This window comes from Heterodontus francisci, chromosome 35 (assembly GCF_036365525.1).
Source record: "Heterodontus francisci isolate sHetFra1 chromosome 35, sHetFra1.hap1, whole genome shotgun sequence".
NCBI classification, from domain to species: domain Eukaryota; kingdom Metazoa; phylum Chordata; class Chondrichthyes; order Heterodontiformes; family Heterodontidae; genus Heterodontus; species Heterodontus francisci.
The window spans coordinates 48773719-48797895 of NC_090405.1; the positions used below are offsets into that span (position 1 = coordinate 48773719).

At 41.8% G+C, this 24177-nt stretch overlaps 1 protein-coding gene across 2 annotated transcripts; it reads left to right on the plus strand.

The window, feature by feature from the left end:
* The first annotated feature begins 73 nt into the window (after positions 1 to 73).
* Positions 74 to 9162, plus strand: isl2a (ISL LIM homeobox 2a). Of its 2 annotated transcripts, none has more exons than XM_068015157.1 (6): positions 74 to 267; positions 480 to 669; positions 1074 to 1324; positions 2641 to 2927; positions 4971 to 5138; positions 8376 to 9162. In XM_068015157.1, the coding sequence occupies exons 1-6, from the start codon at positions 210 to 212 to the stop codon at positions 8490 to 8492; spliced, it is 1071 nt and encodes a 356-aa protein (XP_067871258.1). In that variant the 5' UTR covers positions 74 to 209; the 3' UTR covers positions 8493 to 9162. The 2 variants fall into 2 exon arrangements, with proteins under 2 accessions (XP_067871258.1, XP_067871259.1); XM_068015158.1 differs by having other exon boundaries at positions 2644 to 2927.
* Positions 9163 to 24177: the final 15015 nt, after the last annotated feature.

Here is a 24177-nt window from a genome sequence, read left to right on the forward strand (position 1 = left end):
GGGTGTGAGATGTGGGGTGGGGGGGATGTGGGGTTGGGGGGGGGTGGGGGGGGAGTTGGTGGAGGAAGAAGGGGGAGTGGAAACCACAACGTGCGGGACAGCAGTTAACCCCAAATATTTGTTATCAGACATCCCGACAGCTTGCAGCTGATCTTTCACCGCAGTTTTAACACTTCTGGTTGTTGGGATCGGTCTTTCTCTCGTTCTGCATGGTGGATATTATTTGTAACACACCTTTCCTTGGTGCTATGGGGGATCATTGCAAAAGTAAGTACATTTCCTTGCAGTTTATATTCACTAGTTTCCCCCACAAATAAAAATATAAACAAGTCTTAGTGCTGGCTCAATGACTATCTTTAGCCTCTAGGCTGTTCACCTTTTTTTAAAACCTCATTGTTTCGATGCAAGTCTAGCGTGAAGCATAAAGTGCAAACGATTTGTTTCCAAGGTAATGTTCAGTGAATGTTTTGTCCTGTCAGAGAAGCACGGAATTGCCATGTGTGTAGGGTGCGGAAGCCAGATCCATGACCAGTACATCCTCCGAGTCTCCCCGGATCTCGAGTGGCATGCCGCATGCCTGAAGTGCGCCGAGTGCAGTCAGTACCTGGATGAAACTTGCACTTGTTTTGTGAGAGATGGCAAAACTTACTGCAGGAGGGATTACATTAGGTGAGGAAATAATAGAATAAAATCATGTGTGTTTTGCAAAAAAAAAAATCTAACGAGAACTCCAATAGACATCGAGACAATGTTAAAAAGACACTTGGAATATCTAGGATGCTGTGGCAACCAACTCCAGCCGATGAAACTGCGGCTACACGCTCAAATATCAACTAATTAAACCATTACCGCTTTAGCAATTAGATCAAAACTTGTTTTGTTTCTGTCAAATATCTAGTGGATAACAGTTGAAATTTTATTTGTTTACTCCAAGATTTCCTTTAAATGTTTTTAACATCAGCTTGGGTGTAAATTATTTGTTTATAATCACTCAGTTACTTAGACATTTCGCCAAATGCTTCAGTCACGCGGAAGGTGAATAAAATGTGTTTTCCTTGTTTTTCTCTTGGCAGATTGTTCGGGACCAAGTGTGCAAAGTGTGATCTGGCTTTCAGTAAAAGTGAGTTTGTAATGAGGGCCCGGAACCGTGTCTATCACATCGACTGTTTCCGATGTGTGGCGTGCAGCCGGCAGCTCATCCCCGGCGATGAGTTCGCTCTTCGGGACGATGAGCTCTTCTGCCGAGCCGATCACGATGTGGTGGAGAGAGCCTCGGCCGGGGGAGACCCTCTCAGACCAGCCAGTAGATCCCTCCAGATGGCAGGTAAAAAAAAAGTCAACTGCAGACGGGCAGCCCATTCGCTACATGACCTTCAGCCTAAATCTAATAAGCACATTTTTCAATTAGCAAATAGGGATATTGAGGGGAGGGAAAGTGTGTGGGAAACCAGACAATGCTTTAACCACTGATAAATCCACCCCAATGTCTTTCGGTCTGTTCCAGTTGTGTTCGCAGCTCATGTTAAATATTTTCCGGGTTTGAATATGATTTAAGAAATATGATATCCAGCATTTAACAGTCGAAACAATTGTGCTGGAGTTCATAATCCCCCACTCTAATATTTGTAACGACCCCTTGCTTTCCACGACATGTTTTTATCAAATATATTTGAAGGAATCCTTATAAATATTTTAGCTTCGTGGAAATATAGCCGGACAAAGACTAGAGAAACTAAAGTGCAAAAGAGAGGAAATATTTTATTCTCCAGATTTAAAAGGTGCTTGAAAAAATCTGGCCTTGCTTTAATCTTTCAGCGGCGTCTGTGCTCGGTTTCTTGTAAATCGGAACAAAAATTAAATCGAGGCGGAAAATTAATTAATTACGTAAACGTAGATATTTCAGCTAACCGTTTTGAAAAAAAAAGGTGGATGATTGTGAGAGATTTCAGACACGCGGTTAAAGAGAATGAGAGCTGACCAGACTTAGAAAATGCTGTTTATATTCTGCATATATCAGGAGCAAATAGAAAGATTTAATTGTGCAGAATTCGCTGAGATTTGGGTTGACAAAGTGGCGGTTACACCCACCAGTTTTTGTCAATATGAACATATTTCGCTGTAGGTTTACAGTATGCCGAGTGTTCTCAGTAATTTAGTGTGTAAGATAAGTAATATATACGAAACAGAGCAAACTGAATCTATATGGACTCGGACACTGTGCATTAACTTTGGTCTGATTTCTATATAGTACAATTAGCACAAAAATTATAAGGGCCAGTGTGTAAATGGAGATGGGAATCTGTGCTGTCGCTGAAAATTAAATTGTAAAATATATCCCTTTGAGTTTCGGGTATAGTTTGAAAGTTGCTTACACTGATAGCAGAGTTGGAAGGTTTGAATCAAATTGATAGATGAGTACAATATCCGAATTGAAAGCTATTCTAAAAAAGTAATAATTTTGTCCAGTGAAAATCAGCTTTTCCCCCATATTGGCCAATCCGAATGGACCTTTAAGAGTGGGCCTGTGTCTTCCATTGAATTTGCCTCCAGATACAAGGGGATTTGTGTGTATTTGTGTGTATGTGTGTCTTATCTCTCTTTTTGTGTGTTTTTTTAAAAATTTCTATTACTGCTTTGCAGCAGAACCTATCTCGGCCCGGCAGCCATCCCTGAGGACTCACGTTCACAAACAGCAAGAGAAGACGACCCGGGTACGGACGGTTTTGAACGAGAAGCAACTGCACACATTACGAACCTGCTATGCAGCCAACCCCAGGCCGGACGCACTGATGAAAGAGCAGCTGGTAGAAATGACCGGCCTCAGTCCCAGGGTCATTCGGGTCTGGTTTCAAAACAAACGCTGTAAGGACAAAAAGAAAATCATCCTCATGAAGCAGATTCAACAACAGCAGCACAGTGACAAAACTGTGAGTAACTGAATGCCCCAAATTAAATGGCTTTTAACTAATGAGAAAGAGATTTGTGTTCTAACTTTTTAAGTGTGAAACAGCCTTTACAGAAAAATAAACTTCTTTAAAAATTGCAAGTTCGGAGGGGGTCATATAACTAATGTAGTTATAAAAATGTAGTATTTTTACGCGATATTGTGTGGTTGGATTTCTCTTCATGTCTGTCAGCTGCTTGTAAAACCAGCAATGAAATAGAGCAGAGCAAAATTCAATTCCTGCTGACTGTTGGAGCTGATTCAAATAAAATAAAGCTTTGAAAGTTAAAAAAAAACAACATTCAAATAAAACGTTCAGTAGAACGATAAGATCTAAACGGTAGAAATTCGCAGTATTGTTTTTACGTTAGCAATGGTTCTGTTGTGCAGCTGGGCAACTTCCTTTTAAAATAAAAAAAAATAAAATGTTTAAAACTGCTGAAAATATCCCAGGAAAAGATTAACAGGTTTGAGATGATTGGACGGCAGTAACCGGAAGCTAGGAATTTTATACAGAATGTTGCATTTCTTAATGTTATATAAAGGAAGACACCGGTTCAATCGGGTTCCCCTTTTAAAATGACTTCAATAACAACGACAGAAGTTGACCTATTTTTTTTAAAAAGAAATCTAGACTGGGACATGTCGGGTCCAAGTATACAGTCAATGATATGTCCATCACAATAGACAAAGTGTAGACACAGATGTCACACAAAGTCAAGAGTGATGGGGCCTTGGGGGGGGGGGGGGGGGGGAGCTGGAGAGTGTAATGTACAGGAGTATGAAAAAAATGTTACTTGTTGTGAATACATCCCAGATTCCTTTACTGTTCCTGGATTGCTTTAAGTAATCCCAGAGCATTTGTGGCGGAGATTACACCGTCTGATACAGGCAGTTTATATACAGGCAGGAGTAGTCATGAGGGAAATACCAGGGTTAGCTTTTAGTGATAAGTGGGGAAAAAACACAACGTCCCAGTCGCCAAAACCTCAACTTGGATTTTTACTACTATCGCATTTTACCTCCTAATTTACTCATTCATATGGAGTTTACTTGGGAGAATTGAATTAATTAACAATGATAATGCACTAGACTCGGTTCAGGACCCGGTTACCGTGAGCAGTAATTGTCTCGGTCGGTCACGAGAATGACACTTTGTAAATATGTGACTGCGTACTGGCGTGGGGGAGGCGAGAGAAGGGCGGTCTCTCTGCCCCTCTCTCTCTGTCGTTTATTCCTACAGTCCATTAAAGGCAGCCGTGTACGTTTAGTGTGGAAGAGACGGTTTTATTAGAAATAAACAGTTTGTTTAGACCGACCACACACAGAGTGGGGAAACAGTTATTAAACGCGCTGTATTATGTAAACACCATTTAAGTGACTTCGCTTCCTATCAGTCTGGGGAACGGTTGTGGAGAACCGGTTGATAATATACGTTGTAGTTTTCAGAAACATTAGATGCGTGCCTGTGAACGATATATGTTTAAATATATTATATTTAAATGGCAGTAATGATAAAGGCCTCTGTTTCTGCGCCGACAGTAACCTCTTTCTACAGAGGCAAATATATAAAACGATATAACGTGTCAATCAAACACACCATACTGTTTATTTACCAGCTCAATCAATGCTATATTTATCAGGTTATATCCTGAGATGTTTATTTTATGCTGTTTTTAATTTCAATCTTTATGCAAGATAAACAAATGCAAGTACACCATAAGTGTCTAGGGAGACGAGTTGTTTAGAAAATGCATTACAAGCCTGTAGCTATTTTCAAATGATCGGATTTGTAGTTTAGACTAGAGGGGAAAGTGGATGAAATTGTGGAATTTGATTCGGAAATCAGTGAGAGACCGTCCTCCAACGCCATGGGGTATCAAGAAATGGAATTTGATGTATTCGGTGACCGGGGTTGTTTCTCTGGATTTCACTCCCGGGTTTGGTGAAGCTTTCTAGACTTGCTGTTGTCAAGGGGGAGAATGGGATACTGAAGAGGTCACCATTTGCCCTTGTCTCTCCATAGAGTCTGCAAGGTTTGACGGGGACGCCGATGGTAGCAGGCAGCCCGATCCGACATGACGGCTCCATCCAAGGGAACGCCGTGGAGGTGCAGTCGTACCAGCCGCCCTGGAAAGCGCTGAGTGAGTTCGCACTTGAGAGTGACCTAGATCAGCCGGCCTTCCAGCAGCTGGTGAGTGTCAGATCGTACCGGTGAGGCGGTGTAACCGAGTGAGACCCGGCACAGCTGCAATAGTAACTAGGGAAGCTGGGGAGTGTTGTATTTTAGGAGTTGCTTTCTACTGTGTGAAGTTAAAAACTGGATTTATAATAAGTAGTGAGAAATGTAAGTACTAACTGGATACACAGATGAAATTAACACGCCTGCCTTGAAAGGAGTGATATTTCTAAAATATTCAAAGCTCAATCTCTGACACTTGCTTCCAATATCCAATCAGGCAGGTATCTGATACTCGGCCCCGTCCTGTTATTGCTGTTCTGTTTGTGAGGTAATTCACACTGGGCCCAGCTCAGTGTTTGTAAACTTATTTTAATAACTGCACCCAATTCAGATTAGTTTCAGTTATCAGTATGGAGACGGTGTAGAGGTGAAACTGACTGACATCGCGGCATCTGGTGCTCAGGAAGATATAATATCCTCCCGCAGGAGGGATACAAGCGCGGTGCACATCAACGTCAATCCAAATAGCAATATTGCCAACACAAGTTCAAAATCCCCGAGTCCCAACCATTGCCGAACAGCAGAGTTTCAATTTACATAATCATGTCATAGGTTGTCTATATCTGACTAATAGTACACCTCTTAACGCCGAGTGCCCCAGAATCACTCATTACAATGAGCCATATTATCAGAAGCACAGGTTAGCCCTGCCCTCTGTGCACTCGGGGCACGGAGATGCACACCCAGTGCTCATTACATACAAGCGCTGCACCATATCAGACACCACGGTTTAGTGACATCCAGTGACATTAATCTTTTGGGGACAGCAACAATATCACTGAGCAGAAATATTTTGGGGGGGAAAAATAACCGGAGCGTCAGTGAATTCAGCCGTGTTCCGGTCTATTTACTAAGCGTCACCAATCAGAAATGACCCTTCGGTTAGCCCTGTGCAATAAAACATTTAGATAAATTAGACGGAATATTCAGAATTTATACCTGTAGTGTGTGCAGTATATACTTGTGTACAGTATATATCTGAACATATATTCACATAGTCAACATCTGTGTATTGTATATAAATCCAGAAATGCATATCTGTGCGAAGTATGTAGTTAAGAATAGTAGAATTGCGTATGGTATATAAATTGTCTGCAGTGTATATTTGTGTAAGGTGTGCATGCCCAGTATATATCTGTACAGCGTATATTTCTGATCAGCATTTTGATTTTAAAATGTGCAAACGAATTAATATGCACTTATATATAAGAGTATCCCAAGTCACCGGTACCTCCCAAAGTGCTTTGTAGGCAAGGAATTACTTCTGAAGTTTAGTCACCCCTGTTTTCCCACTGCCAAATGATGCACAGCTAGCTCCCACTAAGAGATGAACGACCAGTCAATCTCTTTTTCGGCCAGGAAATGGGGAGAAAGCCTCTGCTTTTCTTCAGAAAATCTTTAGGTTCACGTAAAGGCCTCGGTTTAACATCTCAATCAAAAGACAGCACATCGGGCAATGCAGCGCTCCCTCAGTGACTACATTGGAGAGTCAGCCTAGTTAATGAGCCAGATTTCACTGCAGAAATAATGGTGAAGCTTAGTTTAGTTTAGAGATACAGCACTGAAACAGGCCCTTCGGCCCAACGAGTCTGTGCCGACCATCAACCACCCATTTATACTAATCCTACACTAATCCCATATTCCTACCACATCCCCACATTTCCCTACCACCTACCTATACTAGGGGCACTTTATAATGGCCAATTAACCTATCAACCTGCAAGTCTTTGGCATGTGGGAGGAAACCGGAGCACCCGGAGGAAACCCACGCAGACACAGGGAGAACTTGCAAACTCCACACAGGCAATACCCAGAATTGAACCCGGGTCGCTGGAGCTGTGAGGCTGCAGTGCTAACCACTGCACCACTGTGCCGCCCCACAGTTAACAGTTATTAATGTGGAAATTGGATAGCAACTTCTGGCGAGCGCACATGCTCAGTTAAACATGGAAATCCGGAAGTTTTTGTCTGAGATACCCTGCTGAAAATCTAAAATCTGCACAATAACACAGTAATTCACCATTTAATTATGTTGAATGACTTGAAGTTGCAATACTTAACCTCATAAATATAGAGTAAACTCACCAGAAAAAGTTAGGGCTTGTCCATTCCAGTATAAGTACCGTTTTAACAGCGTGAGCATACTTAATTGTGCCAAATAACCTCTCTGGCACTGAAAATTAACTTTTGCAAGTATAGATTCTCATTCCTTCAGATTTTAAATATGTTTGGAGATATATTAAAAAGGGCTTTACTTTATATTTCTCTCTTGTATCACACTCTCTTAATTTAATACTTCTTTTTCTTTGTTTCACTTTCTGTACTTGATTTGACATTGAAATTACAATTCTAACTGGCACTTCCTGGTTGAGACTCTCTGCATCTCTTTAAGGATTCTTCAATCTGATTGGTTAAGGAGACACACAGTTGCTTGACCTGTTCAGACAGGTGGTCGGTCCTCAGTTGGCTTTTTGGCTACTTAGGTGACAGGAATTTTAAGTGCAAAAGCCCATAGAAACCCTATGGTCAAGTCCAACTATGACTAACAGCGGCTCCTGGAATAGGGTCCAACCACAACTTTTTGTCTCTGAGTAAATAAAGCGTTTTTTTCAGCTTTTCAGGAGGGATACTTGTTCGGAATAATTTATCAAACAATGATGGGGATTAATTCAATTTCAATCAATTTCTGTGAAAGGAGAAGTCAGTAGCTTGAGGGATGAACCTAGATGGGTCACGTATGCTCCTAAATATTTACCCATACTTAGCGAGTTAGTTAATGCATAAATGAATTTTCTCCACATACTAATTTAATTGGATTTTTTTTAACCTGGCTGCATATATTTGATTGTTTTGCGCTGATGCAAATTGCAAGTTTTCAAGTATCCAAATCTGTCTATCGATTGGCATATTCTTGGCTACAGGCTGTTAAATGCTTACAAGCTGCGTTTACTGTGTAACCTAATGAGTGTTAACTGTATAACTTGTGAATCTGAAATACTCCAATATAACAAAGGGAAATGGTCCGTTAACAATCAATTTTAACACTGCTCAATATTCCGTGCTCCCCTTGTTAAACTACCTGTGAACATTGCAGCTTTTTATTGAGGCACATGTTATATGATTTACAAGCCACAGGCTACACTTATAATGAAAGCTCGTCTATGTTCTTTTTCCTTTTGGCCTCTACAGGTAACTTTTTCGGAATCAGGCTCCCTGCCTAACTCCTCCGGAAGTGATGTGACCTCCCTGTCCTCGCAATTACCGGATACCCCGAACAGCATGGTGCCAAGTCCCGTGGAGACGTGAGGTGCAGTTCTTGCAGTCCCCACAGACCCGGCCACCGCATGTCCCCGAAACCCCGCATGATCAAAGCGCAGCTACAAGCAACAAAAACTCTCCTGGCTATCAGTTTTATATAGATATATCAGAGAGACTCGCGATGACTGCCAAAAAATATGCACATGGAATTTTTATTCACAAAAACTGCTACCACAGAACTTGCCATTGAATCTACGAGTTGTAAATATATTTCCATTCAAGCCAAATTATGTATTCAGGAGACTAGACAGACGAGAGAGAGAGAGAGAGGAACTGAATACCAGGAGTTAATGTTCAAGTCATCTAACGGGCGAGGAGAGAAAATGATTTTTTTTAAATCTATTCTTCCTGAAGTCAGCTTGAAAATGTTGCATCTCAGTCCAGTGTTGTGACCACAGCCATTCCTCAGCGTCCAGTTTCGCCCTGTTCCTTCCCTTTCAAACTGAAAGATTCATTTCATATCTCACTGCACCGACTCTAGACAGACAGAAATACCGTCCATGATCTCTTTTCGCTATGTTGGTTGTTTCAAAACAAAATCGGCATGTTCACTGGAAAATGTTACAGTATCGAAGCTTTTTTTTTTAGGAATAACACACGAGTTGTAAAGTATATATGTACCAATATCGGCGGAGGAGAAACGATGTGAACCTCTTAAAGGAACGAAGTAAGTTATTGCTATTTATTGTAAGAGCCGCAGTTGATACTGGGATTAAATATTTGATCTTAATAAAGATAAAAGTAACAATTCTACAATGTATCGATTCTGTAAAATGTGCTCGGACTTTTTAGTTAAAGTATTGAACAAACAGCACGACACAGATCCTGGTGGGTCGGAGGGTGTGACAGACCTCGCTGCAATTCTATTTCAAATAGTTTCCAAAGCGCTTCAAACTCCAAGTTTAAAGTTGGAGAAGGGAAGGGGGATGGAAATGTATCAACTTGTCAATTTCAAGTCAGTTTCCAGCGACCTGGTGCAGCTCGAATAGGCATTCAGTAACGAGTACTAACTGACAGTTAGTACAAGAGACCAAATGGGAATCACAATTTTAGATGGAAGAGGCGAAGTTATACCGTGAATGCAACAGAAGCTTGAAAAAAGACTTCAATTACAATTTCATATTTAGGCGACAGTGAAGAGCTCAAATGTTACTTTTTGCAGAAAATGTGACCAGCAGCTTTTTTTAAAAAAAAGTAGTTTTTAAAACCAAGTCAAGACGCTCAAATTTCAGGCCTAATACACGCTTTGAAAGAAATTCTGGAATTCCACCTCAGGGCTGTCTTCAGAAACTCGCTCTGTGTTCACAGCTCCCGAGCCATTAATTACGGGCCATTTTATATTTATTTACTAAGACACGGAAATGTCAGTAACAATTAAATCTCTATGTACACATAACAAAAAATCCGAAATCCCAGCGATAAAATAACAAGCGTATATTATAGGCGTATATAACAGCCGTGTATAAATAGAGCGTCTTAAGATCCAAATTGTGTGCAAATTATCCTTATCGGGTCAACCAGAAATGACAGACAACTGACACATCCTAGCGATTGAGAAATTGAACTGTGATTTCCCAGTAAATGTATTTCTGGTGGGTTAGACACAGAGACATAAATTACCAGGGTATGAATGTGAGTGAAAGCTCGGTCGGGTCAATGCGATATTGCAGATCTGGGGCAACGTAAACTCTCGCTGTAAAGTATCAGTACATGGTAATTAATAAATTAAGATTAATGAACGGGGGGGGGGGGGGGGGGGGAAATAAAAGGACCCAAGCACGACACACACGGAACCAAAATAGCTGAGGCTGCCAAACACTCCGGTGGGAAATATCAATCGTATCTATTCGTATGCAGCGACCAGGATGAAAGTGTGTATTTATAGATAGACCCGACAGAAAGATGTTTGTAATGTTGTAATATAGGTAGATAGACTGTGTAAATTAATCAGATCTGGTTTTGATCCAGGTAACCAATTTTCCAGGGAATGTTACACTGAGTTGGATGAGAATGTGATTGAGAATGGGGATAAGTGGAATGTAATGCTTGAATGAGAAGTCAGCTGGGGTCAGGTATCCCCTTTATTCAGCTCTCACTTCATTGAAAACAGACCTGTTTCTCAGTGAGTCAGTGCGGGGTGTTGGGGGTTTGCTTAATTCCCCTCAAAAGCAATGTTCAATTTTAATTTTCAACTCCGGGGTTTCGATAAACAATATAACAAGAATAACAGGATTCGACAGTATTTTTAGATTGGTTAGTTAATCTCCGTTTTAACAACCAGAAACACAGAAAACGAAACTTTGGACTTGGTTTACAGCAGTCCCTGTATTTTACCATGTCGTTTCCCAAATTTAAACACTCGTTGGTTTGTTTATGCGTTTCCTTCGGATTCTGGAGAAACTAAATGGAAATTAACTACAGTCTCGACTTCCCTTGTAATTTGACTTTGAAGAGCTAATGTTTTTATTATTATTTAATAACAGAAATACGATATATTATGTAACGAGCCGTTTATGAAGAATTAAAGGCGCAACTAGTTTCTGAAATACTACCCACCTACAATAGACAGTCACATAACTTTCAAAGAGTAACTCCAATTAGCTCAGACACGGGACACACTCACACTTTGAAAATAAAAATGACACAATTAACCCTCGGAAAACTCATACAGGAACCGGATTGCTTTGATTTTTTTTTGTCTATGTCAAGTTTAGAAAGCATCTCCGGCCACGAGATTGTCCTTTTGACTTGTTTAAGTGGAACTCTAAGTGCCCTTGTCCCTCACAGGGGGACCACTCTGAGCTGGACGGATGCTATTCCCTGTCTACCTGTTAGTGTTTCCCAACATTACTGCAGATAACCCGGGGAATCTTTCAGAAATGAGACTGGTCAGTGTTTCCCGATAGGCTCCTTCACTTTATGCGTCCCGCAAAGGGCACGAGCGAGTCTTAAAAGGGCTTTTTAAACTCGCCAGGAAACTAAACCTTTAGCAGAGAGCAGACATATTATGTGTGAGGAGATTGAGGAAGAAATTGTGATCTCTTAGAAAGTGTGGCCCCTGGCTACATAAACTGTTCAAACTTGGCAATGATTTCGCCTAGAAAATGGCATTCATTGTTTGAGAACACAGTTTGTAATCTGCCTTACTCACCGCCGCCTTTTAACTATCGTCCAAATGTTTGTCTTGAAGTAATCTTAATGAAGAACAAGTTAAATTTTGTAATGAATACGGTCGCACGGTTGGGGGTCCGGTAACATGTCCAATAAAATTTATAACGCCGCTTTCCTGCATTTGCTAAACTCAGCCCAGCACTGGCCCGTGCTGAGCGATCAATAAAGTTAGGAGCCAATGTAGGGAATCTCTGAGATTTGGGTCTCTGCATAAATCAGTGAAATTATGCTGCAGAATCCAACTCGCCCTGTAACTCTCCGTATGCATAATTTAACTAAACAGGGACGGCCAGTTTATATTTTCAATTTACTCCTCCAACACACTCATGCTCCTTATTGAGAACAAAAAAACAACTTTTGATGGTGATGTCTCAAAGAGGGCCCACTTTATTGGGGTGATTAAATTAAATTGATTTATTAAATTGATGTCAAATGAAAGTGATTCAGCTGACAGCGCTCACGGATTATAACTTAGTCTTAATGAACCAAACGCAACGAATGGAATTCGGAGCAAGTGTTTATGTGAAGCAGAATGAACACAGATTGTGCTACAATTCTGCTCATAATGAATAATATTTCGTATATTTTGAAATCTGATTATATTGCTTATTATAAATCTATAAATGAGGAAAAGGCGGCAGTTAGAATAAATAGTCAGCACGCCCGCTCACTGAAAATAACCCGTTAGGAAGATGCAGAGAAATTTATGAGCAATCAAAAAGTGCCCGGCCTGTCTGGTTCACTGTGCCGATTACAAGTAATATAGTGAGGAATATTTGGGGGAAGGGGGCGGGGTGGTTGGCGTTAAGATTCGAGGCGGTGTTCACGAAATGCCATCCCTATAACGACCGAGACAGATTCTGTGCATCAGAATTCAAACTCGATCTGCTGCCAAGCAGTTCACGAGAAATAAAGCGAAAACAGATTCGGCATCACTGACGGCGTGAGACTGTCCGATGTCAAGGTACAGCCCCTCACTATGACGTTACCATATTGCATCTCAGAAAACTTTCCAATGCAGAAAATAAGATTTTTTTAAAAAACCAATATCTTTACGGACAATTTGAAGAATTTTTTAGCAGATTCTTGAATTAAAAAAATTAAATGCAACTAATAATGAAAAGGGATAGTATCAGTATAGAATGTGTTTCGTGTCTCTCAGTACTCAAGTGTTTGGTACTTCTGGGTGTCTGTGTGAGTCACTGTGCGCATCTCCTCTACCTGTGTGTCTTTTCACGCGCTTTTTCTGTCGCTATGCACTTGTGAATCCCATTTGTATATGTTTCTGTACATGTGCGTGCAGTATGGATTTCCGTATTTACAACATCCTCTTCAATGGTGTGTGTGTGTGAGACCGTCTCTGTACTTGTGACTTCCTCGTCTGCTGAATTTCACTTGTTAAGTATAAGTCTAGACAAAGTAGAACGATTGGCGGCTTCTTATCTCTTTCTGGCATCACCTGCAAACGATACATTGAATCAAAACCACAACAAAACACCGTCTGTTAGCAGAGGGTTCCACTGACCCAGTCTAGCGTGTCCTGGTTTATTTTGCTTTGAGAGGGATGTGCATACCCACTTCTTTAGGGGAAGGGCACTCTTGCTGGTGATGTTGACCGCTGGAGAATTCGAGCAGCCGATCGCCGCTGGACATGAGCTGACCCGGTCAGCCTGTCAAAGCTTCAGATTGATATCTTAAAACTTTAGCAATTTGTTACCCAGGATCGGGCAAAGATGAGACAGTGAATAACTGTTAGATACATCTCCATTCAGGTGTTTTGTCAGCCTGCTGGGGAACGCGATGTGTTGTACTCGCCGCCTTTCACAGGCTGGGCGTCAAATTAGCTATATTTCTCGTGGCTGCAATCCCCTTTAATTCCTTCTACAATGTCTAATTATATATATTTATGCTGCAATACTATACACGCGATGATTGTCAGTTTCGTAAACTCGCCGAGTTAACTCACCGCTTAGCAGCTTTTGAAGTTACTAAAAGTGACTTGAAACTGGCCAACATGTCTCTTAATAAGCAGCAGCGCCATAGATACACCACTGTTTGATATAGCAATATCTTACAGAGGTTACTGGGATGTTATAGATTCTGAATGTGGAGTAATTCACAGAGTTAAAACAAAACAAATCTAGATACACCCCAGCATTTATTCAAGACAAAAACGTCATATCTTGTGACTTATCTGCTGAAAAGCATCTCTCCGGTGCATTTAACAATTTAATGATAATTATCCCACATATAGTGGAAAACAGATAATTTGTAATTGCATTTAATCAAACAGCGAATATTTGAGGGGGATGACTTTTGCAAAGATGAATCCCAATGCACTGTAAATGGGAATAGCTCAACTAAGCTGACATAGTCACACGAAGAAATACATAGCATTTACAGCACAGACCCAGGCCATTCTGCCCCTCAAGCCCTCCTACATCCAACCCTATCAATATATCCTTTTATTCCTTTCTCCCTCATGTGCTTATCTAACTTACGCTTAAATGCTATTCGCCTCAAATACTCCCCTGTGGCAGTGAGTTCCACATTCAACCACTCTCTGGGGAGAGACGTCTCTCTTGAATTCCGATTCAGAGCATCAGAGAAATCGTAAATTCCCATACACCCTCCATCACGCCGAATATCTCCAACACGCGGCGGTCGGAGCAGGTTGCAAGGTACAGTCATTTCTATTCATTTCTAATGAAACCTATAATCCCCGACCGGCGACAAGAGATCAGTGACCCTCGGGGAGGGGTTTGCTCGGGAGCCCCTATTAGTTCCAGGTTCCATTCAGCCAAATTCAAAAGATTGCCTAAAATGCAGGAGAAGCTGAGGCTTTTGCAAATCGTTTTTAAAACCACCATCAATTGTGAGAGACCGGGTTTTGAGGATATTTGAAAATCAGCACAGGGCGCGCGGGTTCTCAGTTTAAGTGCGAAACATTAATTACAAAAGATGGAGTTATGGTGTAACCTCTATAATGTTACTTGACACTTTGAACATTATTAAACGCGAAGCATAAATACGCCTATAACCTGAGGTTAATGCATGAAATATAACCGTGTATGCATGTCCTATATTTTAAAGCGACGGTGAAATGAAATCTGGATCACTTAAAATAATCTCAATGCAAGTGAAATATGAGTGTGTAAATCAGCAGCCTCCGATTGATTCCTTAAACCGTAATCAATTGTTATTTTACCACTTTCTTGTGTTAAAATTCAAATGCTCGATGCCTTAACATATATTTTACCTGAAAGTGTTAAAATAGCTGCAGACGTAATATATGTGCGTGTGAAGCAGATAGAGATAACGGTGTTGTTGTATCAATCGGACAACAAATTGCATTTATATAGTGCCTTTCAGGTAGTAAAACGTCCCATGGCGCTTCACAAGAGAGCAGTTATCAAACAAAATTTGATATACCGAGCCACATAGGAGGTGTTAGAACAGGTAACCAAAAACTTGGTCAAAGAGGTCTGCCTTAAACACAGGAGAGATAGACAGGCGGGAGGCTTACGGAGGGAATTCCAGTCACCATATATGTTTCTATATCATTTTATAGTGCAAGTCTATTTAGTAGCTTATATTCCTTTGCTGCAAGTACAGATTGCAAACACACACATACACACCCTGTCAGGGCACACATGTGTATTTTATGTATCACAGATACAATCCATGTTAAATATCGTTACATGTATTACCACTGGGCACACCCGTGATATAAACTCCAACAGGTACAGAGATGTTCAGTATTGGCCTCTTCAATATAATCCATACAGTTTATCTCCATTACTACGCCCAATAGATTCCAGGTTTCATTTTAATTATTCCGTCAAATATCGATATAAAATTACTTTAAAGTAAGATTTCAAATACACGACGAATCATTTTTGTCAACTCATTGCTGAATTCTGGGATCTATAGAACAGTCGGGGTTTTCTGATATTGGTTTCTAGATGTGGAAGTCCCAACTTTTATTAGAGAACACATGCTTGTTGCTTTGATTTTTTAAAAACACGTCATTGAAGACTTGACTCACCGCAACTTTCGGAAATGGGTGCAGTCTATCTTAAAAGTAAAAAATTACTTAATCGAATAGAGCGTGGAACCAACTCAAGATACTTAAAAGATATCCTTTGACATTGACTTAAAGGGAAATCTCCCGAATGAAGTTAAACGGGCACATCCCGTCATTTCGAAATAATTCCAGGCTTTAGAAACGGTCCCCAAAATGCAGAATAACGTCAGCGGCAGCGCAGGGATACCGGTCTTATCAAATCAAATGTAACTTGACCGGTAGTTCACTTTGCCTAGTCCCCACAGGCACTGTGTGTCCCCGCTAATGGCACAATCATCACCCTTTGATCTTTTACAGTGCATATAGCCATGTTTAATACTCTTAGAGAGCGTTGTTTTCCACCCTTATCTCTTCTCCATTCAGTTGCATCTTTACATTTTATAGCAATAAACATTTCTTAAAGGCGAGAGTTTTTGAATCCACTGATAATCCAAAGGATTTCCCTCCCTTGCACTGGGTGGCACAGATACTGTGTTGGAATTTTGTACCAACATCGCTCATGGAGACCAAGCACCAACCGCACAGATTTAAAGGAGACCCACAGCTAGAAGAAGGAAGGAACTTGCATTTATATAGCGCCTATCACCACTTCACGTGCTTTACAATCAATGAAGTGTTGTAATGTAGAAAACACCGCAACCAATTTGCACACAGCAAGCTCCCAGAAAACGGCAATGAGATAATGACCAGATTATCTGTTTTTGTGATGTTGATTGGGATAAATATTGGCCCAGGACACTGAGAATACCTCCCCTGCTCTTCTTCTGAATAGTGCCAGGGGATTTTTTTACATCCACCTGAGAGGGCAGACCTTACCTCGGTTTTAGTCTACTCTGAATTGTAGCCAGTGTTGTAATGTAGCACTTTAGTAAACTCGTCTTTCTTTAACTTTACTCTGCCATCAGTATTCACACTTGTATCTTCCCCCCCCCCCCCCCAATCGAAACAGAAATATCAGCATCGATGGCTCAGCGAATCATTTGTAAAAATGTTCTCCAGTTTTCCCACATCCACAAATCCTGCATCAACCCAGACATCAGCGACGAACAAGCGTCATACATGTCCTGAAAACATTCCCCCCATTTAAAACATAGGCTAATCAGTATCGCTACTTTTTAACTTTGTTATCCTCCGAACTCCTGGCCGTTCAGTTTTGTAAATGATAACTATTTGCTTATAATATAATTACTGACTACATCCCCGTTATACTCGCCGGCTTAAATCATACGAAAATGCCGCATTGATCGCGCGGTACAAGATTCAGGCAGAACTCCCCACAGAGCTCCAAGCAAAACTTTCATAATGGACGAGGCTTTATCTTAGATTTAAATACGGTAAACATTACCAGAATAAGTTAAGGGAGGAGTGGGTGGATTTGTGCGTGCGCTCGGTGTAGAGCGCGTTTTTCGTGAACCGGTTTCGGATTTCATAACACGTAAGACAGAGGAAGACTTCCACAGTGCATCAGTAAGACACAATCCTGCGGATCAGCCTTCCTGCAAAACTCCCACCCACCCAGGTTGTATTTTCATGTATGTCCCATTCCAGGTTTAATGTTGAAAGGGACGCTTTATACAAAGTATGTCTGACAGTGGCGCAATGGTTTAGCACCGCAGCCTCACAGCTCCAGCGACCCGGGTTCAATTCTGGGTACTGCCTGTGTGGAGCTTGCAAGTTCTCCCTGTGTCTGCGTGGGTTTCCCCCGGGTGCTCCGGTTTCCTCCCACATGCCAAAGACTTGCAGGTTGATAGGTAAATTGGCCATTATAAATTGTCCCTAGTATAGGTAGGTGGTAGGGAAATATAGGGACAGGTGGGGATGTGGTAGGAATATGGAATTAGTGTAGGATTAGTATAAATGGGTGGTTGTTGGTCGGCACAGACTCGGTGGGCCGAAGGGCCTGTTTCAGTGCTGCATCTCTAAACACAGTTAAGATCCGAGAGATCCATTAGTAAGACACAACAGCCTGATTTAAGTGGGAAGCGAGATGATCTGCGAATACCACACGTCAATACAAAATAGTTCAGGAATTATGATTGTCACTTCAACTAGCTGAAGTGGGATTTATCCATTTTGAACCTGATAAGGTACAATGTATCATTTGATCAGATGGATGGCCGGTCTTAATTTGGATCGGATGCGTGGTGATCTAATTGATTTTGTTCGACGTCCAATAAAAAAAAAAACTCTTGCCATTTCTATAGCGCCTGTCACGACCTCAAGATATCCCAAAGCGTTTTTACAGCCAATTAATGTACTTTCGGAAGTGTAGTCTCTGTTATAATGTAATGATGGAGGAAGGAGTATTTATTTTACAATGCTTTACCCACCAGTGGAAATCCAGAGACACCTAAGACTTCAGACGTGAGGAATTTTTAGAGGTCTTAAGTACAATTATTTGGAGGTTGATGTGCAGATACATTAAAATGTGATCTCCTGTGCTTCACTATTCCCAACGAAACGCACTGGGTTGGTTCCGTCTTTCTAGTGAAATTATGTATGAAACCTTTAGCTACACAAAGTCCGCCCCCACCCCCTACTGTGCAATATTGCGGACACAACACTTAGAGCCCTTTCCAAAAACAGAGAATGCAATGTTCCAGAATGGAAAAGACCTTTTCGTTCTATGTCGCCTGTTACCACACGCACTATCGGATTCCACTAAGCTTCACCTCCTCACTTCCGATAAAGTTGTTTTCTTTTCACACAACAAAAAAAATCCTCAAGGGTCTGCCTTCTTTGAAACCAATTAAGACCTGAAACAGCCCAATCTTGAATTGGAAGACTACTGTTGCGTTTCGACCTTTATTTTGTTTTGATGAGTTATTGAGATCTGAAGGCTGGAGTTTATTTGCAATCTATTCCCCTCGGGGGGGCAACAGAAAGCGAGTTTGAACAGCGATGGAACGGATGGGCAGGGTTACATCCGCTTTCTTTCCTGTTTATATCAGATGTCATTTCATCTGATATTAACGCTTGCATCAAAAATTATTACTGAACTGTATGTAATACTTATTGAATGGAGGAACAGGCTGCTGGGACGAAAGGCCTGCACCTGCTCCTAATTCGTATGTTCGACATATAACTAAAGTCTTACTTGCCGGGGAGTTTCTCGGGTATAAACTGCACCTTTTTAAACCTGTATATATTCCACCCGCCGTTTACAAAGCATAGACCGAACTAGCGAGAGGTATAACGTTCTTCAAATTTTGAGTGGAAGTTTGATTAGGAGAACACTTCAGCCCCACGCAACTGTACAAGCCCAAACTAGCTGGAACAACCGGGTTAATTCATTCATTAAAAACACAGCATTGAAGAATCTGAAATAAAATCAGAAAATGCACATCAGGCTCCAGTCAGCATCTGAAGTTGAAAAATAGCTCCATGATTGAGAGCGGCAGATCTGTACAAGTTTAGTTTTAGTTTAGAGATACAGTACTGAAACAGGCCCTTCGGCCCACCGAGTCTGTGCCGACCATCAACCACCCATTTATACTAATCCTACACTAATCCCATATTCCTACCAAACATCCCCACCTGTCCCTATATTTTCCCTACCACCTACCTATACTAGGGGCAATTTCTAATGGCCAATTTACCTGTCAACCTGCAAGCCTTTGGCATTCAAGTAATTCTACTGAGGGAGTCGGCCATGCACTGCCCTCTCTCCGCATGCCTCCTTAGTTATGGGTTCAATTCCCATTCCAGAGACTTCTGACCCTCCCACTGCAGTACTGAGGGAGTGCTGTACTGTCAGGGGCTTTCAGATGAGACATTAAACGGAGGCCCCATCTGCCCTCTAGGGTGGAGGTAAATACAAAATCCCATGATACGGATTTTAAAAGCAGATGAGTTATCTTGACCAATATTTACCGATTAACATCACTGGTCATTACCACATTACCGTTTGTGGGATCTTGCTGTGCGCAAACTGGCTGCCGCGTTTCCTACATTACAACAGTGACTACGCTTCAAAAAGTACTTCATTGTAAAGCGCTTTGGGACGTCCTAAGACTGTGACAGCGCTATAGAAATGCAAGTCTTCGAGAGCCAAGATGATAGAATAAAGAGAACAAAGAAAATTACAGCACAGGAACAGGCCCTTCGGCCCTCCAAGCCTGCGCAGATCCAAATCCTCTATCTAAACATGTCGCCTATTTTCTAAGGGTCTGTATCTCTTTGCTTCCTGCCCATTCATGTATCTGTCTAGATACATCTTAAAAGACGCCATCGTGTTCGCATCTACCACCTCCGCTGGCAACGCGTTCCAGGCACCCACCACCCTCTGCATAAAGAACTTTCCACGCATATCCCCCCTAAACTTTTCCCCTTTCATTTTGAACTCGTGTCCTCTAGTAATTGAATCCCCCACTCTGGGAAAAAGCCTCTTGCTGTCCACCCTGTCTATACCTCTCATGATGCGCAGATTCTGAACACTGTTTCCCTAAATGTCTTATTGATTTATTTTGTCTCCCTGTTTCTAATTGTACCTTCTCTCCTCTCACCGCAGAGCAAGGCCCTGAACCCAAATCTGATTCTCCTCTTCCTTTCAAAACCGGGATCTGTCATTTCCCTCTGAGCACCAGATATCGTCAATTAGGGATCACTGATCATTTATTTTGTTCAGATTACTCAGTTTTGGCAAGACAGCACAGAGTTTAATCTGAATCCGTCCAAACCATCACTGGCGTTACAACCGTCCCAGTGACCCAACACTAAACCAGCCTCACATTAGCATTTCCCCTCCAACCAGCACATTTGCTCCCTTCGACAAGTTGCAAATACTACCGCAACTGGCTAATAAAGCTCCCAAAACCTGCTTAAAGGACTTTAACCAACTTTTAACCAAAATCAGCATCTAATTTTCAAGCCACTCATCTCACGAACTGGACTTCGCCAGCACGGGTCACAGCAGTGGGTTAACCACCGCAGGTGATCAAACCCACAGTTTTAAGCCCGTCTCATTCACTGGTCGTTTATCATGCATTGGAAATAAAGAGTCGCAAATTTAAATTATAATCCAGCGAATTTTTGTTGTTGAAGAGAATGGATTTTCTATTGGACAGATATTATTATATCAAAAATAAAAACAAGAAATGCTGGAATCACTCAGCAGGTCTGGCAGCATCTGTGGAAAGAGAAGCAGAGTTAACGTTTCGGGTCAGTGACCCTTCTTCGAAACGTTAACTCTGCTTCTCTTTCCACAGATGCTGCCAGACCTGCTGAGTGGTTCCAGCATTTCTTGTTTTTATTTCAGATTTCCAGCATCCGCAGCATTTTGCTTTTATATTACTATATCAAAAGCCCTCCTACTCGCTTCTCGATTTTAACCCGTCTCCTTCAGTCAGGAAAAAATAAATAAAGCGAGAAATTCCACACATTTAATATTACCTCGGGTGAACTGGCACATTTTCTGGCAATCTTTCAATGTTAACGTCGCCTTTGGGTTTCTCTCCTTGATAATTCTGCGGTCACTAACACAGGACTTCAAGTTCACGCACTTACCAAAAGTGAGTGAACTTTCCCAAGACTGTTCTGTGACGCCCAGCTTCCAGCATCCACAATATTTTGCTTTGATACTTTCAGGTTGTTTAGGACTTGCAGATAAATGGACTCTTATCTAAACGATCGATTTCTTAGAGCCCCGCGGGGCCCTGATATCTGTGTTTCACAAATAAGACAAAATAAAATTGGACCTTGAAAAGCTGAGCGCGTCACAAACTATTCAACCACTTAATTTGCCTGAAACGGATCGCCTGCTCTTTGTTACTGTTGGGTTTCTTGCAGTGTTTTTTCAAACGGACAATTCAAACCCCGAGTAGTAGATCTGGGAATGTATATGGTCTATTTGCAGAATGGAAATTTATTAGGTCACTTTCCCTCTTCCGTATCCTAATTATTCCGGATTTAAATTGGCGCAGCGGAGAATTTAGGTTATCCGAGCGGCGCTAGGACCCAGAGGAGGCTAATTTGTAGCCGGGGTCCCACCTCCCATCGCTTTTACTCATCATTGGGAACTGTGCCGACACCGAGGAGTCGCGACCACTGAAATTTATCGGCGTAAAACACTCCAGCTAACCTTGCAGTTCATGCAAGGACTTTAAAGAGGTTACTGCAGGGGAGACAGAGCAGCCCTGAGTCAAAGGAGAAAAGCACAGGAACTGTGTAACAGTATATTGAAGAATGTGAAATTATTAAACCAAAATAACTACCTCTCTCCAAACACACACACACACACACAAAAATCCCAGGATTAAACGAGGGGAAGTTGTGTTTTGATCCCTCAATTGAACATCTGCATTTTCACTATCTAAGGAGATGATTAGGAACTCAGTAAGGGCTGGAACAGAAATGTCACATTTCGACGCGGGCTTTTATTTAACTGCAGGTTAAACTGAGCTCGACAAATGAGGAACTTGAACTTCTGAAGCCGCTAAGTCAGAAGCGGTCAGACTTTCAGGCCGGTTAAGTCACACAGCGGTTTAATAAAGGGATCGATTACAAACCCCTTCCAATTTACAAGAGGCCCTCCTCGTCAGACAAATTGCAAATTCCTTGATCATGCCAACACGTTTTCAGGAAGACAGTATGAGTCAGGTAGGTAGCAATAAAAAGGTTGCACATCCAGAATAAACCCAGCAGAGTTCTCTCCCTGTTATTCCGCAGCCATTAAGTCACTAAGTCAGATCTGATCCTCCTCCCCCAATTGGAAACCTTTCACTTTTCAAATGAATGGAGTGTTCTGCTGTTTGTTAGGTTATAACACCGCCCACCAGTGCCCCACTTTTGTCGTTCATCGGATCATCTGCTGCACCCTTCACCCGTGGGGTTACTTTAGTGTAATCATTCCCGCCCAGTTATGACGTCCCTCTCTTATCCCTTCGAAACAGCAAAGGCTGCATCCCACAAGGTAACAGACCTTCTTCCTCGCTCTTTCTGTGCTGAAACCTAGGGTCATTATACCATCTATTCTATTCAAGAACTCAACATTTTGGAAAGTTCTTCAGCCTTTCCTCTTCCTGGTCCAACCTTCAGACTTCTTTAAAACCCATGCTTGGCGTCACCGCTGTTTAATTTTTCTTACCTTCTGTTTTCAACCGCGGTGGACCTCAGCTCTTCCCATCAACTGGTAATATTACACTGTCCATTACATCACGAAGAATGTACACCTTCAGGTGTAATATCCCTTTCTCCTGGTCACACAGCTTCAGTCTATCAACCACTCTGGGCACCTAATGGAAGGATAGCAATCTGAGCAAAAATCCATAGCGCTATTACTGCTATAAAATGCCACCGTCATCAATTGTAAATTATTTCTTCATAAGTTTGAACCAACTGCAGCACTAAGGGGGAAGCAGCTCCACAGCTAAGTACCATCGCTGAGAGCTCAGCTTCCAAGTCACAGGTAACCCCCTCCTCACTCCCGTGGAGGTCTCTCATAAACACTTGGTTGTTGCCCAGTTTATTGTCCTTAGTCACTGTACGAATGCCTCATTTCAGACAGCTGGAAGGGAGGAGGGGAATTGGTGTCAGTGTCGAAAAAGCTCAAGGGGATGAATGATCTACTCCTGTTCTGGTTTTCCACATAGGTGCTAGGGTGAGCTTCATGGGTAAGCTCTCAGTCATGGTACTTGGCTCCAGAGTAACCTGCTTCCTTTGGCTTCCCAACTTCTGCCTCCGTTTCCTGGTAACAGTTCTGCCGACATCAAGTTCCCTCCAGTCATTTCATGCTTGAGTCAAGACCGTGTAAACAGACTATTTGACTGAGGAGTGCACAATTGTCAAGACTGATCTGGTTCGCATCGGTTCACATGTCGCAAAGCAAGGGTCAGGAGTAGGAAGCCTAGCTGCTTCCTCCTTGCCCCTAAACATGGGGGCACCGACGCCTGGTAGCATGCTCCAACTGAGATCAGTTAATTCAGCACAGATCACAAACTGAACCTGGGGGCTTTATTTGCCTGTAGGGCTCAGTTAAACAAAAAGCAGCACACTTATCAATGAGTTATTTGGGGGGTGGGGGGGGGGGGGGGGGTGGTTTCTGCCTTCCATTTAATTCTTTAACATGAACATCATATGCCTCACTGATAAAGAGCACACTGGTAAGCCACACTCAACACAAAGAGCCACTGTTCATTCAAGAGCAGTCCCGACATTGATTCGCGTCCATTCCATAAAATGTCAGTGTGCCAGTAAACTACCCACTAGATTGCCCACAGTATATACAAGAGAGTGACTGAGTTTGGAGAGACTTCAGAAGATCACTCCACAGCATCACCTACAGATTAAAGACTGCAATATATTGTTACAGGATTGCCACTCTAAACGTTTACATAGGAAATTTGAATGTTAGATGTTAAAATAAAAGTGTGATTAAAGCTCATGACAACAGGAATGGTGTACATACACAAGACTTTT